General features: G+C 43.6%; 1 protein-coding gene across 3 annotated transcripts in view; it reads left to right on the top strand.

Moving 5' to 3' along the window:
- The window catches only part of Ptprg (protein tyrosine phosphatase receptor type G), a 712,009-nt gene that overhangs the window by 579,566 nt on the left and 112,780 nt on the right, over window positions 1–19,663 (top strand). For all 3 annotated transcript variants that reach the window (XM_046452932.2, XM_046452933.2, XM_046452931.2), the window contains exon 8: window positions 5,857–6,049. In XM_046452932.2, the coding sequence (XP_046308888.1) occupies window positions 5,857–6,049 (193 nt within the window). The remainder of the gene's footprint in view (window positions 1–5,856; window positions 6,050–19,663) is intronic.

Here is a 19,663-nt window from a genome sequence, read left to right as displayed (position 1 = left end):
CCTCAGCACCACATACAAACAAAGATGTTGTGTCCGCCGAAAACTAAAAAATAAATATTAAAAAAAAAAGAATAAAAATTATAAAAAAAAAATATTTCAGTGTAGACTAGCCACATTACTAATGGAATGGCTGTGTGTGGCTGAGGATTGTCACACTGTAAGGTTGATCTCAAGGCCGTGACAACCAGCGAGTCCCTTAATTCAGGAAGCTTCTGTTCCAACACTGTGTGATGTGTGGTGCATATGAACAAAGAAGGTTTCTGAACAGTGGCATGAAGATTCCATTTTTAATCCAAAAGAGACAGCTTTCTTTGTTAATGATGGTGAAGTCTCTTTCTTTCTATAACTATCTTCTCAGAAAACACTCTGGGGCCACAGGAGGGACCTGGCTCCCCATGTACCTGGCTGTTGTCAGATATCATTTTTGCAGCTAGTTGTGGTTCAGTCAGTAAAACTTTGGATGCTCCAGGCTATGAGGAATTTAATATCCCATCCTTCCTGTCTGGTTTAATAAAGGGACACAAAATAGGACCTGCCCTGTCTTCCCTCAAATGTGTTGAGAAGCCAAAGTGTCTCTGTGACCTTAGGTGAGATATTTCAATATCTTAATGTTTATCTTTGGGTTTCTTACCGTCCTAATAATGGACTCTGGTTTTGTTTAATTGACACTATACACCCCCCTCTTAAAGAATTGTGCTTATCGTTCTTTTAATGGTTCATAATTCTGTTATCTCTGGTTCTGTCCTTTGAGCCACAAGGTCCCCTCCCCACATCTTGTGCACAAGGACTCTTGGCTGCACAGGAATGGTACAAATAGGTTTCAACTTTCCTTTGATTCGAAGCGACAGATTGAAAACTAATTACTCCCTGTAATACTTTTATAATAAAAACTAAGTTGAAATGATTTATACACACTTCCAGCCAACCCATTTGCAATTCAAGGTTAAAATTGTTCCTGAAACAGCACCAGTTAAAATGCAATTACAACTCCCCAAGCAGGGATAAAAGAAAGAAATGTGTTACACATTCCCTTCAAAAGTTAAAAAGTCCATTTCATATTATAGAAATAAAAACTTTCATTTATTTTTACGAAATGATAAAGACTTCATTAGTTGTGTTAAAGGAAAGATAAATCTGAGTGTTTTAATACCCACCTCTGGGCGAGGGCACAGTGAATGAAGGAGAGAGCTCGGGAGGGGAGGTGTTTGATTTTGCACCTCCCATTTGCTCATGGCACCCAGGTCCTTCTGAGATGGGCCACAACTGGCTTCTTTTTGGATTACAGAAGAGGATAAGGAGATTCCTGCTGCCCTTGCTGGGTTCCCTTTCTCTGGTACCCTCAGGGTCAGCTGAAGGGAGTTGTTTGGTGACTTCTGCTTTCTCCATATTCAGTCATAATGAGAGCTTGCAAAGGGCGTAGCATGAAGTGGCAGAGAGCCAGAGAAACAGTCACACAGACCTGCGTTTGCTTTTTTTCAGGGGGGAAGGCTATTGGAGATTAAACCCAGAGGTGCTTGATGACTAGTCCACGTTCCCAGCCCTTTTTTATATTTTATTTAGAGACTGGGTCTCACTGAGTTGCTTAGGACCTCAGTAAGTTGCTGAGGCTGGCTTTGAACTTGCGATCCTCCTGCCTCAGCCTCCTGAGTGCTGGGATTACAGGTGTGCTCCATCATGTCCATCTAGATCTTGGTTTTAATCCTTACTTCCTCTTTTGGTTCCTGTGTGGCCTTAGGCAAGTGACTGAATGTCACAAAGACCAATTTCCTTATTGGTCAATCCTGCTGACATTATTAGTTATAACAACTCCACCAATCTCCTAGGATTTGTCTGGTGGTTGAGTAACAAAAACTACATACCATTTTTTTTGTTGTTGTTTTTTGTTTGTTTGGTACCAGGGATTGAACACAGGGGTGCTTAACCACTGAGCCACATCCCCAGCCCTTTTTGTAGTTTACTTAGAGACAGGGTTTCACTGAGTTGCTCAGGGCCTCACTAAGTTTCGCAGACTGGCCTTGAACTCTCGATCTTCCTGCCACCGGGATTACGGGTATGCACCACTGTTCCCAGATACATACCACTTTTTGCACAAGGCCTTGCACGTAATAGATGCTTAATAAATATCAACTGCTAATGTTATATTGTAATAATAGCATTAATAATGTTACTATGCCGAAGTTAGAAACATAAGTAATGTCTTTAAAGTGCATAACAAGGTGCCTGGCACATAGTAGGTTTAATAAATATAAGTTATAAACTGGTCATTATTCCCAGTGGTTGGGAGGCTGAGTCAGGGGAATTCCAAGTTCAAAGACAACCTCAGCAATTTAGGCAGGCCGTAAGCAACTTAGTGAAACCCCCGTCTCAAAATAATTCTTCTGTTTTTGTTATTGGGGATTGAACCCAGAGGCTCTTAAGCCCTGAGCTAGCACCACCACACCCACTTTCTCAGACAGGGTGTCCCTAAGTCACTAAGGCTGGATTTGAACTTGCAATTCTCCTGCCTCAGCATTCTGAGTTGCTGGGTTTACAGGCATGTGCCACTGCACCCAGTTTCAAAAAAAAAAAAAATTTTAAAAAGTGCTGGGGTGAGGCTCATTGGTTAAGTGGTCCTGGGTTCAGTCCCTAGGACCAAAAAAACTAAATAAATAAGTTAAATAAAGAAGAGAAGGAAGATAACAGAGCACTTTACAATGGTTGTAACCACTGAATTCAATCATAGTTGCCACGTTCTTTGTAAGAATAACAGTGATAGTAATACCAATACTTACTGAGCACCTACTGTTCATCAGAAATTATTCCAAACATTTCGTATCTAGCAACTCATTTACTAGAAAAATTACACAAGGGATAGGTAATGCTGTTATCTCTACTAAACAAATAGGGACACTGAGGCACAGAAAGTTTAAATAAGTTTCCAAGGTCACACCTTTGTGCAGCAGGGTCTAAAAACAAGATTTAGAACCCAGTTAGCAAAAGTAAAAGTTTTGAAGTTGGAGAATCAGGCCCAGTCCACATCATTAGGGGCCCACAGTTAAGAATGGGAGACTGGTTATAAAACTACTTAAAAAGAATTTTAAGGGTGGGGCACAGTGGCGCATGCCTGTAATCCCAGTGGCTCAGGAGGCTGATGCAGGAGGATCACAAGCTCAAAGCCAGCCTCAGCAACTCAGCGAGGTCATAAGAACTCAGTGAGACCCTGTCTCTAAATAAAATACAAAATAGGACAGGGGATGTGGCTCAGTGGTCGAGTACCCCTAAGTTCAATCCCTAGTACCCCCCCCAAAAAAAGAATTATAATGTAAGGAAATTTCCACAGTGAAATACAGTGAATAAATTGTATTTACAATTAAAAAAAAAGAATGGGAGACTGGGCTGGTGTTGAATGGAGGCTTACCCTATCTTGTATACATTATTAAAGAATCATCGGAGTCCTTTACCCAGATCTGGAAGGGTCAAGCACATGAATGGCCACAGATGTGCACCTGGCAGGGGACACAGCTTTGTCTGCGTTGCCCTCATGGGCTCCCATACTGCACAGCTCTGGGGGCACCTTCTCATTGTGGTCTCGTGCTCCACCCTGGGAACTGAACAGAATGGAAGATCAAGGCAGGGGTGAAAATCCAGGCCCAGCCTGAAGTATGTATCTGTAGATTTCTGGCCCAGGTCACGGCCACTCACCTGCCAACATGCAAAACCTAGACTACCCTCAGCAGACCAAGAATCATGGCTTATCCACTCTGTAGCCCAGCATGCCAGTTACCAAAGAGACAGGCTACTGGCAATCTTTATTCCATTTAGAGGAATGGCAGGGTTTTGTGGATGCTGCCAACCTACATAAGGGCATCTGACGAGTCTGCTAAGCTTGCCCTCCTCCTGGAACTGTTCTGTGTGACTGTCAGGCGAAGCTGTGATCCAATTGACAATATAATATCATTCAGGTCATCCTTTCTCTCTCAGAAGCATCACATCCTTCCTTCAAAATCTGGGCAGGTTGAGTTAATGACCAGGAAGGAGCCTGAGCTTTTAAGCCGGATGTAGGATGTCATTAAGCTCTAAGTGCAATTTAAGTGAAGGCATTTTGTGTGTGTGTGTGTGTGTGTGTGTGTGTGTGTGTGTTAAATTCGGAACCTGCCTCTTTTTACAGTTAGGTGACTAATTCTCTTTGGAGGCATCAGAAATAAACTTCTTAAGAGCACTATAGGCTCGATGTGAAAGAAGCAAGCATTGTAGAGAAGAAACCAACTTTGGAGCCATATTGCAGAGCCCGTCTCTCTGGCATCTCAGAGATGAGCCTATTTCAGGACCCACTGCGGTCTCTTCCAGAATATTTCCAGTCTAACTCGCCCAGTCCATGTTTTTAAAAAAAGCTAAATTATATCATCCTGAGAGTTAAAAGAGATTCCTTCCCTTATTCAACTCACATCTGTGTGGCTTTAATTTGAGCCAATTTCCTTTTATTCCCCCTTCTCTGGACATGGGAAAGATCTGGTCAGCATCTTCCACGTACAAGGGCCTTTAATCAAATTACTCCTTACTTGCCTTTTCTTCAGGCTAAACAATTCCACTTTCTTTAACCTTTCTTCGCAGGATTTATTTTCCATCCTTTTAATCATGTCGGTTGGTCTTGCCGTGGACCATCTCCAGAGGGTCTTTGTTAATTCCTTCCATATAATTTTAGAAAGTCATTTTGTCTAACAAAACAGAATCCTGCGCTTTTTTTTTTTTTTGTAGTGGGGATTGAATCCAGAGGCACTTAACCACTGAGCCCCATCCCCAGACCTTTTTTGTATTTTATTTAGAGACAGGGTCTCACTGAGTTGCTTAGAGCTTCGCTAAATTGCTGAGGCTGGCTTTGAACTAGCAATCCTTCTGCCTCAGCCTTCCAAGTCAATGGGATTACAGGCATGTGCCACCACGCCCGACTAGACCTTTCTTAATGGTATGAATGTACAGAATCCCTTTTGATAATAAAAATGTGATCCTAGAGTTCTGATTTTTTTCTTCATTTTCACTAAAAGTTTTGCTAGCATTCTTATGGAAGGTGTTTCTTAAGATTAATAGTAGCAGCCGATCTTCTAGATGGCTTACTATGTGCTAAGAAACTTACTAAATTTAATCTTTTCAAGAACTTTAGAAGATAGGTTCTACTCTTACAGATGTTGTACAGATGAGGAAACTTGAGTTTTAGGAATCTGGAATAGTTTGTCCATGACTAGCCATTGAGTAATGTTGAACTTGGGCAGTTCAATTTACCTATGCATTCGTTGATTAGCTGAACTTAATCCTAGTGCGTCAGAAGAGGCTTATTAATAAGAACTAAATCGTTAATATTCATCAAGCTCTTATTGCGTGCCAAGAACTGTTTTGAGCACTGTACCCTGAGTGTTGTGTCATTGTCTCATATTTACCAAAACCCTATCAGGTAGATCTTCGTACAGTTATTACCATTTTATTGAAGGGCCTGGAGGCTCAGAGAAGTTAAGCAACTTGCTAGGGTCACAGAGCAAGTGAAGAATAAAGGTAGAATTCATACCCAGGCTCTTTGGCTCCAGGACCTACCAGGTTTACCTTAAATCTGTTCCTCATGCTATAGTTCTTGGCAGGGAACATTGTAGAAAGGATTCTTATCTGGGGTAGACTCCAATAGTCCTGCACAGCCCTTAAATGGAGAGTGGTCCAGGTTAGCTGAGAGACCATAGCCATATAAGCCCCTGGGAGGTGTCCTGCGGGTTCATGAGTCTTGCCAGCAGCTCTTCCTACCCTTCTGTGTCCTTATAGCCCCCACCTGCTTTGTATCACAGAGCATTTTTCATTGATGTGGATTTTTTTCTCCCCCTCTGGTTCTCTGTTCAGCTGGAGGCTTTTTATTCCATCTTTACCACGGAGCAGCAAGACCACGTGAAGTCGGTGGAGTACCTCAGAAATAACTTCCGACCGCAGCAGGAACTGAATGACAGGGTGGTGTCCAAGTCCGCCATCCGGGACGCCTGGAACCACGATATGGCCGACTTCTTAGAAAACCCACTCGGGACAGAAGCATCTAAAGGTAGAGTTGGAGAAATTGTCCTGGAGGAAGAGTCCTTATCATAAGATACTTTAAATTCAAAGGAGTTCAAAGCCAGCCAAGAATTGGAACTTGGTGTAAGAGTATATCATTCTCTGCTAGCAGAAACTGGCCTTGGGTGATAAATAGAAGTGGCTGTGGGAAAAATGTGGGTCACATGGATATGTTACAAATTGCCCTTTTGGAACCCTGTGTGGTGATGCATGCCTGTAATCCCAGTGGCTCAGGAGGCTGAGGCAGGAGGATCATGAGTTCAAAGCCAGCCTCAGCAACTTGGTGAGGCCCTAAGCAACTCAGTGAGACCCTGTCTCTAAATAAAATATAAAATAGGGCTGGGGGTGGGGCTCAGTGGTCGAGTACCTCTGAGTTCAATCCCTGGTACCCACCCCTCCCACCCTGGAAAAAAACAATTGCGCATTTGGGCCAGATGAGGTGGCCCATGCCTGTTATCCCAGCAGCTCAGGAGGCTGAGGCAGGAGGATCACAAGTTCAAAGTCAGCCTCAGCAACTTAGCAAGGCCCTAAGAAACTCAGTGAGACCCTGTCTCTAAAATATAAAAAGGACTAGGGATATGGCTCAGTGGATAAGTGCCCTGGGTTCCATCCCCAGTATTATACCCCGCCAAATTTGCCCTTTTGACAAGTAATAAATTAGTCATCCTCTCTGCATTTTTACCTTGTACTTCAAAACTAGTGCCATTTAAAGAATACTTTTGTGGAATTTCTCCATTTTTCTCTGAGCTCAACATCATTGCCTTTGCATTACTCCCAACCCCTCATGTATGCAGCTTTCCTGTTCCTGTTCACAGCAGCGAAAGCTCCAGGTCCGCCTCTGCACCCCCCACTGGAAACCCCTTGCTGCTTAATACTATTCAACAGCTAACTCCCATATCTGATAAGCAAAAGTTTATCTTCCCGAGCATCTTGATATTTTCCATTTCAGCTTTCTCACATGAAATGAACATGTGTTTCCTTTGGTGTGAAGAGAGGGGCATTTCCTAGCTCAGTGCTCCCTTCCTTCAGAACTGGGTGACCTGGGAAGAGCTTTGTCATTTATCAATGTGGGTGTAAACTGTGGTCTTTGGTGTGATCAGTTAACTGGGCAGATTTTGTTTCAAGAGCATCTCCACACCCAGCTAAAGGACCAATTTTTAAGTATGCAAATTCTATAGGAACCAGTGGGTCATTGCTCGAACACACTTTTTTGAGAACAAGGATCCCATTTTCAGACTCTTCTATCTGAACAACAGCTGGAAGAAGAGGAATTGGAAGTGGGGGCATGTGACCCTTCCCTTCCTGCCTCTCTGATTTTCTCCTAGCCAGCTTTCCTCAATTTCAACTTAAGATCCAAGTCATCAGAGCTGACACTGTGTTGCCGGCATTACTGTGTTGGGGCATTGGGAGAATTCAGAAAGCTTAAAACCCGTGAGAGGTTTCAGGTCAGGTGGGCATGGAAAACCTCACTTGGGATACTTTTTTTTTTTTTTTTTTTTTTTACTTAGCTAAAAATTGAAAAATAAATAAGCTCAAGAGACTTTCTCCCAAGGGAACTTGCTTGGGAGAAGGAGGACTCTTAAGAGATATGTAGAAGGTAAAGAATTTATAACTCAAGTGAGTACCAGATTTGGTGGCTCAGAATTGCTGAGGCTGTGGCACTGATAAATAGGTTGAGCCTGCAACAGATACATCTGCTGTGTAGAGAGAGAGAGTGGCCTTTATTAGCCTGGACAGAATGGAATGGTTTTCCTTGCATTAAAGTGTCAAACTGGGCAAGATCTTCTACCAAATAGGCCTTCTCTGAGTTTGGCCCGTGCCATGGACCCGTCCTTAAATGTGGAGAATTACATTTTATGAGGCTTGTTCCAAATATCCTTATACCCATTGCTGACTCTTATGTTGTATGAATATTAAAATAGTTTCTTTTTTTTGTATTTTCCAGGTTATTTTATTTTATTTATTTATTTTTATTAGTTGCTCGTGACAATACAATGATCTTGACATATCATACATTTGATTCAAATGGGATATGAATTCTCATTTTTCTACGTGTACAGTTTGCAGGATCAAGGGACAGAGAAAAGAGAGATCCGGGACACAGTTTTGTTTTTTAAACCATTGGGGAGTGTAAACTTTCTCTTACCCCCCTCCCCCCAGGTAATTGAGTCAGTGAAATAAACTATAGGCAGATTCATATGGGGAAAAGTCTACTAATGTATTGGCCATTCAGCCATATCACTCTGAAGAAGATTGAGTATCCAAATATGCAGTAGGTTCTGGGAGCTTGTATACTCCCCTCAGATGGGAGAGGGGAGAGGAAATGATGTCTGGCAAAGGCAAATATGTCCTTAAAGAATAGGTAACACCCTATGACGAAGTCTGTTGGGCTGTTACCTATGTAACAGCCGACCCCTAGCCTCCCCTGGGATACAAGTCAGTCTTTGCTGGCTGGTGAGATTCCCAGGGAGGGTATGCATGACCATGGAGTTCCTTCTAGAGTATGTGTCTGCAGGCAGATAAGGAGAACCCAGGGAAAGCAATTTGGAATCCAATTTGGAATCCAAAGTAGCATATTTGGGAATGTCATTTCCTGAACTCCTTTGATATTTTATTTTGTTTTGTTTTGGTACCAAGGGTAGAACCCAGGGGTGCTTTAACGACTGAACCACAATTCCAGGCCGTTTTTTTTGGTGTTTTTATTTTGAGATAGGGTCTTGTTAAGTCCTTAGAGCCTTGCTAAGTTGCTGAGGCTGGCCTCAATCTTGCCATCCTCCTGCCTCAGTCTCCTGAGTCGCTGGGATTGTAGGTGTAATCCATGCCCAGCCTTCAACATTAGAGTGTCCCCCACACACAAAAAGGTCACATGGAATATGTGCATACCATGATAAATATCCCCAAACTTAACACACATGAGTCACAAGTGCCCAGATCAATAAATCAACATCCCCAGCCCCTCAGCGAACTCACGACCACCTGATCCTGACGTAACCACTGCTATAAAGTGGCTTGGCCTGTTTGTACATTTCATGTACCTGGAATCACCTGGTGGTTCCTTCAGTGTGTCATGCTGCTTTGTCTGCCTGTTGGTTTTGAGTGTCCCTGCGTCATTGCCTGTAGATGTGGTTCTTTCTTACTGCTGAATTTCTCAGTGTTGACTGTTCCAGAATTTGTTTACATCTTACAGTATACACGAAATCCTGGATCATCCCCAAGTTTTAGTGATTATGAAAAATTCTTGGGCATGCTTTTTCATGAACATAGAGACTCATCTCTATTGGATATATACATATATATATATATATCTGGGGGTAAATGGCTGCATCCTAAACTGCACATGTTGATATTTGGTTAGGTGTTGCCAGACCGTTCCAAAAGTGATTGTGTATATCACTTTATACTCCTCCCTGCAGAACAGGAAATCTGCTGTTTTTTTTTCCTCCCCAGTTCTGGGGATTGAACCCAGGGCCTCCTGCATGCTAGGCAAGCATTCTACCACCAAACTGCATCCTCAACTCTCCTTCTTTTCTTTTTTTTTGGTACTAGGGATTGAACCCAGGGCCACTAACCACTGAGCCAAGTCCCTAGCCTTTTTTTTTTTTTTTTTTTTTTTTTTTTTAGAGACAGAATCTCACTGAGTTGCTTAGGGCCTCACTAAGTTAATGAGGCTGGCTTTGAACTTGCTATCCTCCTGCCTCAGCCTCCCAAGCCACTGGGATTAAAAGTGTGTGCCATGTGCCCAGCCCCCTTCTATTTTTTTTTTTTTTTAACACGCTTTTCGGGAGAGCATGATGTACATAAAATTCAGGTATCACAAATCTAGAGTCTGGTAAGTTTTAGTAAATTGATAGCCGTGCCACCCTGGCTGTTGTCTAGGTATAGGGCATTTGATGGCCATGGACAGTTGTGCATGCCCACCCGTGGTCAGGGCTTCCTCCTGTCCTCAACCCCAGGCAACTCTGGTCTTGGTCTTTCACTTGGTGGTAGGATTTTAAGAGTCAGCCTCGTAGTGGCATATAGGGGTAGGTCATTGTTTTTATTGCTGAATAGTATCTCTGCTTGTGGTTTACTGATAGTTTTATTGAGATACAAAGGGTACACTTCAGTGGTTTGTAGTATATTCACAAGGTTGTAGAGCCATCACCAGAACATGTTTATCACCCCAAAAAGTATCTCTAATCCCATGAGCAGGTCACTGCCTCCCTGTTCTTCTTCCCCTCAGCCCTCCCCTGCTCTCTCCCTCAGCCCTAGGCAACCACAACGAATTTTCTATTTCTAAGGATTTCTGTGTTAGGCAGCTTTTCATTTCTGTGACCAAAATACCTGACAAAAACAACTTAGAGAAGGGAAGTTTATTGGGGGCTCACCGTCTCTGAAGTTCAGTCTATGGTCAGCCTACTCCATTGCTCTGAGCCCAAGAGAGAGACCATGGTGGAATGGTGTGGCAGAGGACAGCTGCTCAACTCATGAGCCAGGAAGCAGAGAGAAAGAGATTCAGACACCAGAGACAAAAGTTAAACCCTGAAGGGACCAAGTGACCAGTGACCAGATTTCTCTAACCATGCCCCGCCTGACACTAGTTACCGCCCCATACAGTTATCCTTTGAAATTACTAATCCATCAAGTGGATTAATCCACCAATTCAGTTATAGCTCTCATAATCTCATGTCATCTCCAACATTTGTTCAACACACAAGCTTTTGGAGATACCTTACATCTAAATAATAGCAATTTGTTTATTCTGGACATTTCATAAAAATAGATCATAGAATACTTAATCTCAGGGTTCTTTCACTTAACAAAATTTTTTTATATCCATGCACATAAGAGCATGTATTAAAGATTAGTTCCACTTTTACGGCCAAATCATGTAGCACTATCTGTGTATACCACATTTTGTTGATCCAAAGATTTTGAAGAAGATTTCAAAATTTTGTTGATCCATGTATTAATTACTAGGTATCATCTTGTTTTCTTTCCACTTTTTTTCCTATTATGAATAATTTGCTCTGAACCTTCACATTCAAGTTTTTGTGTAGATATGTGTTTTTACTTCTTTAGATATAAACTCAGGAAAATTGTTAAGTCCTGTCATAATCTTAAGTTGATAGTGTTGAGGAATTGACTGTTTTCACCTTGGTGGCACCTGTTTATATTCCCATCAACACTGTATGAGGGTTCCAGTGTCTTTGCCAACACTGGTTATTATGCATCTTTTAAAATTCAGGTGTCCTAGTAAATGAGAAGTACTTTTCTTCTATATTTCCCCCACCCCTTTGGTACCAAGACTGAACCCAGAGGTGCTTAACCACTGAGGCACATACCCAGCCTTTGTTTGTTTGTTTGTTTGTTTAAGAGACAGGGTCTCCATGAGTTGCTTAGGTCTTTGCTAAATTGCTGAGGCTGTCTTTGAACTCACGATCCTCCTGCCTCAGCCTCCCAAGCCTCTGGGATTACAGGTGTGTACCACCATGCCTGGCTGTTACGTACTTTTTAATTCTATTACCTTAGTGATTAAAGATACTACTTTTTGCTTCAAATGCACCTGTCACGGACCCCTACCTGACCAAATGTTCTGCCTTCCCCCTCCCCTCCAAAGAAAACTGGAGTAATTCAACAGGGCTGTAGGTCAAAATCCCTCCACAGATGCTAATAGTCTTCAAGAATCCTGCAGGACTCAGATGACTGACCTTAGAGATGGAAACAGTAAAGATGCAGCACAGCCTGCTACAGAAAACAAAGATTTTGAAGAAGATTTCAAGAAGACGAGGGTGGTATTCTGCAATCTTTGGGTAATTCAAGATGAACAAAGCTTATTGGATTGACATTCTCTATTAAATCATTATGGATAGCTTTCAATGCTCAAGAAAACTATGATGTTTTATACATTTAGTGGGCTGTTGTCACAGAAGAAAGGAAAATAAATTAATGATGTAAGGCTTGAGTTATTTAAAAACTTTCTTGGCTAAGGGCCAGATAGTGAATATTTTAGACTCTCTGTAGGCCCAGTGGTCACTGTTGCCATGATTCAATGTAGCCATAGCTTCAGGAAGGCAGCTGCAGACACCTTACAGATGAAAGGGTATAGGAAAAGTCTTCCAGGAAAACTTGAGTTACACAAATAGATACAGAACAGATTTGGCCTAGGAATCCCAGTTTACAGACCCCTGCTCTAGGGAGGGGGTGGTCAGACTAAGATGGAGAAATCATAGATTCTTTTAAGGGAAATGCTTAATGTCTTACAGGTAATCATGGGGCTGGGGCTGCAGCTCAGTGGTAAAGCACATGCTTAGCATTCTTGAGGCCCCATCCTCTGCATTAAGGGAAAAACAAAATGGTGGTAGTGCCCATGACTGAGTTGATCAGTTTTGCTCTTCGATTCCACCGCAAGACCCTAAGAGCAATTAGAGATTTTTTTCAGCTTGGTCATGGTCTACTTACCAAGTCCCCTTATCACTTGATCATCTCTCACATCAGAGGTGCAGCCAGAGCCACAGAAGACGGAACGTAGTCCCTCACTTCCGTGTTCATTCCCCTGGCTCTGACCATGAACTACAGCACGGTTGTGGTGGGCTCCTGAGGAAATGCACCCCCATCCTGCCCTCTGTTAGGATGATGGGAGGAACTGGAAGAGAAGGAACAGGATCCAGCCTTTTAGTGCCAAGCAGGAGAGACGTGGGCACCTAGGATACCAAAGGGAAAGGAAGAAAAAGTCATCTTAATATTGGATTGTTGCTGAAGAAAGACATAATGGGTGTCATCCGTAAAGAATATAATGCTTTAGTTTCCAGTAAATGGAAACAATATTTAGACACCGTGGGTTGTTTGAGGGACATCCGATCCGCCACTCTGCCCTTTGTCGGTAAGGAACTTGGACAGACTTTAGGATTTAATGGGCTGTCATTTCGGTTATTCTGCAGCCTGTCCCAGGCACATGGAAGAGCATTCTGTGATTAAGTGCTGAATACCGTCCATTGTGAAGATATTTGGAACAGTGAATGGCGAAAAAAAACTTTGCTTCCAACAACATGAAACATATGGTTTATTAATTTAACGAAACCTGTTCAGCCCACAGTGGAATCAGAAGCACTTGATCTGATAATTTGATTTGATGGCTTAATTAAAGTGACACTATGTAATGTAATAAAAGCAGAGGAAATAGAGAGGACACTGGGCTGCCTGCATACCCTTCAGTCTCATAAGTCCGTGCTGGTTTTTTTGGAAAATGGTTTTGGCTTCTGCTGATGGATGTCTTTTTCAGCTCCATTTTTCAGTGCTAAAGATTGCCTCTTATTTTGTCTAAAAGCAGTTCTTAAGGACACACACCTCCATGTGAGAATGCCTGAGTAACTAGCCGGTTTTAAATCAGAATACATTGAGGAAGAGTGTCACGTTTTCTACCTAAATTAGCAAACAGAGAAGTAAACCCATGATTGCTTTAAAAAAAAAAAATGAGTTTGACATGAAATCATCACTTTTTTTTTTTTTTTGCTATTTTTGGAGAAAATACTAATGTTGTTCTATTTTCAGGTTAATCATTTTTAATATGCTGGGGTTACTTTGTCTTACTAAAAGAAGCTCTGAAATAGATGCTTCATTCCTCTATAGGCAACTTCCCACCCAGAAATTCTTCCCCAAAATTGTCTTGTTACTTCCAGAAACTTTCAGGACAGGAAAACGCTATGACCTTGAATATTCCTAGTTATCTTACTTTTGAAGATTCTGTCCCTTTAAAAAAAATGGGGGTACTATAGATTGAACCCAGGGGTACTTAACCACTGAGCCACACCCCCAAGCCTTTTTCTATTTTATTTAGAGACAGGGTCTCGCTGAGTTGCTTAAGGCCTCATTAAGTTGCTGAGGCTGGCTTTGAACTCACGATCCTCCTGCCTCAATTCCCAAGTTGCTGGGATTACAGGCATGTGCTGCCATGCCTGGCTCCTTGGATAGGTTTTTGTTTGTTTGTTTGTTTTGTTTTTTTAATATTCATTTTTTAGTTTTAGGTGGACACAATATCTTTATTTTTATGTGGTGCTGAGGATCGAACCCAGTGCCTCATCATGGTAGGCGAACGCTGTACCACTGAGCCACAGCCCCAGTCCATCCTTGGACAGTTTTAAGCAGTGCTACAGAATGACCTTAACAGGGATGTGAGCCTATCACTTTGTGTGGACAGTGTTGGCAGAGGATTTGGAGTCCACAAGACCAGCTGGAGACTGCCAGGGAACATTCTAGGTCCGCTGAGGATTGCCATGATAGTGACAGAAGTGACCTGCCAGGAAGGGATGTTGGAGCAGAGCATTTGGGCAGGGATGAGTGGACTAAGCTAAGAGAGAAGTGAAGTCTCACAGTTTCTCCCTAACAGCTGAGGGGTCGAGCACCCACAGAACATGGTGAACTCACCCGGAGCCTCTCAGCCAAGTGGTGGTGAAGCCAAGATGTGAACCAAGATCCTCTACATTCCTTCCATCACCTGCAGGACAGAGGGGATCCAAGGGCAGTGGCCTCTTTGTTATTATAGATGTCATCAGGTGGCTTGAGCAACATCATATATTACTCCTGAATGAAGGGGATTTGGAACTAAACATACTGCTGGGGATCTAATGCTCTTTCCTTCCTAAGAAGGGACCACTAGCCTCCATCTTTATCTACTTGGCTTTATCTGTTTTGTCAAGTTATTCTGGGTGCTCAGGACACTGGTCACTAAGCCCTTGGACAGGGGTTCAGTATCTGGGAGGCAAGTGCACCTAAGTAGGGATTTGGACGGTGAGACCTTCTAGGAGGGGGAGCTTGTGCAGCCTTGAATCATCAGAACACAGCCAGGTACAGCCATCGTTAGTGACTGATGGGCCAGTACAAGGCAGTGTTAGAATATAGATTGGGGCTGGTCACAGTGGCACATGCCTGTAATCCCAGCCCTTGGGGAGGCAGAGGCAGGAGGATCGGGAGTTCAAAGCCAGCCTCAGCATCAGTGAGGTGCTAAGCAACTCAGTGAGACCCTGTCTCTAAATAAAATACAAAATAGGGCTGGGAATATGGCTCAGTGGTTGAGTGTCCCTGAGTTCAATCCCAAGTACCAAAAAGATATAGAGAGAGATTTGGGAGTCAGTCAGAGCTGCACTCCAGTCCTCAGCCAACCATTTACTCCTATGCGACCTTACCCAGTTGGCATCTAAGCCTCTGTTTCCTTGTTTCTAAAATAGAAATAATACACATACCTAGAATCAGCCTCTGACCTTTTAAATGAGACAGTCACAGGAGAGATAGTGCAATGTCTGGGACATGGAAACTAGTCTGCAAATAATTGTACTTTTTGGTCTGTCGAATAGTGGTGGCCTCTTTGCACACTCAGAGCCACTATATGACACAGACATTGGAGAATGCATTTCAGAAGGAGGGGACCATGCTTCCTCAAGGAAGAGTGAAGCCAGCCTCTTTGCCCTTGTGGCAGCCTAACGTGATCTACCAGCTAAGTCCTGCCCGCTGCCCAGACCATCTTCCTCGTCACTTCCCTTGGCTTCCTCTGCTGCAGTCCTCAGTGCTCAAGAGCCTCAGGCTCCTGTCCCATATAGAATTGTCCCCTCACCCTGCCCCATCTCTTGGAAAAAGGGTACCATAATCACTGATGATCCTTCAACAAATATTGTATTGAATAGATGAATGGGAAATGGATGGGTTGATGCATGGAGGTGTGGGTGGATGGATGGATGGATGGATGAGTGGATGGATTATTAAGTCTTGCATGGCAGGTGAACAGGATTAGAAGATTCTTGCCACAAGAGTTGGCACAACCAGAGCATTTGACGTTTCGCCATGCCAGGCGCTCTTGTGGGGAGAACATAGCTAAGCATTTGAAATTAGATTCCATGCCATTTCTAGAACCTGCAGTCATAGGCATCAGCTACTTGAGGAGCTGTCTTCCACTCGGACCATAAAACACTTTGGATGGAAACATTCATCCTGAGAGGGCTTTCCCTGCTATCCCAAGGAACAGCCCAAAGGCAGAGAGTTGACAGGGACCATTGTCAGGATACTTACTCCCAGGTACCACTGCTGTCATGGCTTGGGAGTTGTTGAGCTGAGGCAGGTAACCCACAGGAGGGGCTGTCAATCATTTTCAAACTTTATACATATTACCTCATTAACTTAATCCTCTGTCTCCAGGCAGGTAGGCAGAGTTTGATGCTCAAGGCCAAGGTAGCACCCCTCCTCCTGTTTCTGCTTTGCTTTGTTCACCAGAATTTTCTCTGACATTGGATTTATTTGCATGGGCACCTGTGAACAGCAATCTGAAATTAATAAAGGCCAACAGCATCCTTCCTCCCAGAGTGACACGCCTTCCCTTCCTTGCTAACTAGCATTCACAGCCCGTGAAGCATGAGGCTCTGGGATGTTTGCATGGCGCTCCTCAGAGCCACAGGAGGAACGAAGCCGGGAGACAAGACTATTTATCTTCCCTATTCTTCCCAGTTTTTATTCTCAAGCTGAGGCGATTGAGGTTGTTTTTTGGTCAGGTACTTTCCAAGAATACGGAAAGAACCTTGCTTTCTTGTAGCATAAGAAATAGTCTCACCTGCCTGCCCCTGAGAATCAAGGAACATCTGTGACCACCTAGCAGAGGGGAACCTGGCCAGTGGTCCTTTCCTCTTAGCACAGGCAGTGGCCCGGTGTTTTACTCTTGGGCAGTCTCATGGTTCCAAAGCCCTGGCTTGAGCTGGAATGAATGTCTTGGCTGTCACATTTCGAATCTGTGCCTGTAGAGAGAAGCCTCGGCCTGTATATGACACTAAATGCTGTCAGGTATTATCAAGTGCACAAACACGTGTGGTTTCTGCAATTCCCAGAAGACAGAAGCCTTCTCAATGAGGAATGTGCTGACCACTTAAAGTGGCAGGTTATCATCTGCCAGCTGCAAAGCCCAACTCCTCCAGCTAATGGACCTGTTTGCTAGAGGCAGCCACTGGACAGCTGTGTCTATGTCTCTTCCTTGTGCATCAAAATCTGTTGATTTCCAGCCAGGAACACTAGAGGGAGCTGCCCATTCCTAGTCCAGCCTCCATGCAAATGGCTTCCTGTTTGCTTCTTGGGACCCCTTGACCAAGGTCAGTTACCTGAATATAGGAAAAAAAAAAAAATTAAACCATACAATGTAGGACCATCCTTACCAAATGACAAGTTAATGGATCCAAATGTTCTATTAGGGGGTTGCAGTGAGGTTGGAATCCAAATGATCCTACCACTTCACCCCACTCAGCTAAAGCTGAGAGCAGCAGGTAGCTAGGAAGAATCAGAGCTCCAGAGCCAGTCTGGTGAATGTGTGGTATAGGGTCAGGTTTTCCTTTCAAGTACAGTGGGTACCAAGCCTACTTCTAAGAAGGAAATTATTTTAAGGGCCAGATGGAAAACAAATGAGGACATCTTGACCAATTCAATCATAATCATCTTAAATAAGTTATTTAAATGAAAGACTAGCTTAGCCCATCTGTGTGAGGACTAGCTGATTTCTTGCCATGGTTGTTGGGATCACTTAGCCAGCTTATAGGCTCTTGGACCTTGGATAGTGTTTGGATATCAGTCTCGCATCGCTAAGGGCAGCTTTCGGGCTCTATTTTAAGTGACCCAGCTGCTTCTTTACAGTTTTAATATCATCTTAGCGCTGCCACTCCTGTCATCCCAGCAGCTCAGGAGGCTGAGGCAGGAGGATCAGGAGTTCAAAGCCAGCCTCAGCAAAAGCAAGGCACTAAGCAACTCAGTGAGACCTTGTCTCTAAATTAAATACAAACTAGGACTGGGGATGTGGCCCAGTGGTCAAGGGCCCCTGAGTTTAATCAGGAGTCTCAGCCAGGGGAAACCCCTGTAATACAAGGGTGCTGGGTGTGTGCCTGCCATTGCCTGGTCTCTGGTACAGATCCCATGACACAGCCAGGCAGGGGGAAGCAGAGGAAGGGAAGACACTGTGCAGAGGATGCTGCATTCAGTCTAGGTGGGGCCTGTCCACTCTTCTCTCTTAGCAGGCAATCACAGCATTTTAAAGTTGAAGGCAGGGAAGGTTCCGAGAGTCTGGAATCCCACTTCTCACCCAGAATCCAGGACGCGGCTGTTAATGTCCATCGGGGCTAAGAAGATGCATTGTTATGAACTTTGTCATCCCCCTAGCACTGAGCTGAACAATGCTTTTATTTTCCTGCTCAGGACAGGGACACCTCTCATGGCCTTTAGCTTGCAGAGGAAGAGAGACATGGTGTAGGGAAAAAAGACTGGAAGGCTCTCGGGGAGTCAGGAATAGCGTAATGTGGGAAAGTCTAAAGCACAGGCCCGGAGCGCAGGAGAATCGCATTTCAGCCTCTGCCTTCCCGAGCAGTACCTGGTGCTGCTAGGAGAGGCCATTGCATGGTGTGGGAGAAAGTTCACGTGCTGCAGGTTATATCAGTTAAGACACCAAAGACTTCAAGCTCGAAAGCAGTTGTCCTAGTGCTTGGCAGAACTTGGGGCGACTGAAACCAAGGTCTCCCACATTGCAAAGTGGACATCCAGCACAGCCTGGCCTCGAGAGTCAGACCCACCCTAGGAGGTACCCTGGCTCCCCACCTGCTGGCCTCATCTCGACCCAGTCCTTCTCTTTCTGTGCTCCCAGCCACACTAGCTTTCTCTCCAGGTTTCCCCCACGGGGTCTCTGCAGCCCTTCTCTTTGTCTGACCCACCCAAGCTTCTTTCCCTGTTCACTGTATTAACACCAATTCATTGTTCAGATTTATTATTATTTTTGTGTGTGTTTGGGACCGGGGATTGAACCCGGGGCCTTGTGCATGCAAGGCAAGCACTCTACCAACTGAGCTAGATCCCCAGCCCCTCATTGTTCAGATTTCAGCTCCAACATCCCTCTGCTCAGCACGACTTCCCTAACCCACCCCGCCAAATCTAGATCGGGGTCCCTTATTAAATTCTAATACAGAGCCCCTATAACATTTTCCTTAAAAGCATGCTTATTCCTTAGTGCCAGGAACGTTTACCGTATTTCCTTGCATAATCAACACAGATTTTACCCCAATTTATTTTTGCAAAAAAAAAAAAAAAAATGGGTGCCACCATTATGTAAATATTTTTTCAAAAAAAATCTGCCAGTTATTACTTAAAAATAATTTATTACTAAACTATCTGTGGTGCAAGATCAGGATGTGTGGAATGTTGGTGAATATGCTCAATGCAGTGGCGAATATCATGTGTGTGAAATACGGTAAGATTTCGGGTACCCTTGTAGCCATTCCAGTGGATCCCATGGTCCTATTGACATATTCGTCCATTTTATGTGCATAAAGTAACTTATGACTGGTTGTATGGGAAGCCAATTATCCTGAGATGTGATCAAATTGTTTTAAGATTCTGATGTACTAATTTATCTGCTTCTTGATGAAGGCATTTAAATTACAAGATCTAGCAGCAGGTCTAGTAGCCATTAGACTCAACTAGTGATGTCACACTGACCTTCTAAAGCCACTAAATGTTGTTGACATTTGAAATGTAAGAAGATGCTACATTGTACTGATTAGTGAATACCTGTGTGCTTCTTCCCCATCTAAGTTCCTAGAATGAGTGAATTTTCCCC

This window comes from Marmota monax, unplaced genomic scaffold (assembly GCF_021218885.2).
Source record: "Marmota monax isolate L192 unplaced genomic scaffold, Marmota_monax_Labrador192_F-V1.1 WCK01_AAM20220418_F8-fsc00042, whole genome shotgun sequence".
NCBI classification, from domain to species: Eukaryota; Metazoa; Chordata; class Mammalia; order Rodentia; family Sciuridae; genus Marmota; species Marmota monax.
The sequence above is the reverse complement of the archived record's forward strand: the minus strand, read 5'-3'. Positions and strand labels throughout refer to the sequence as shown.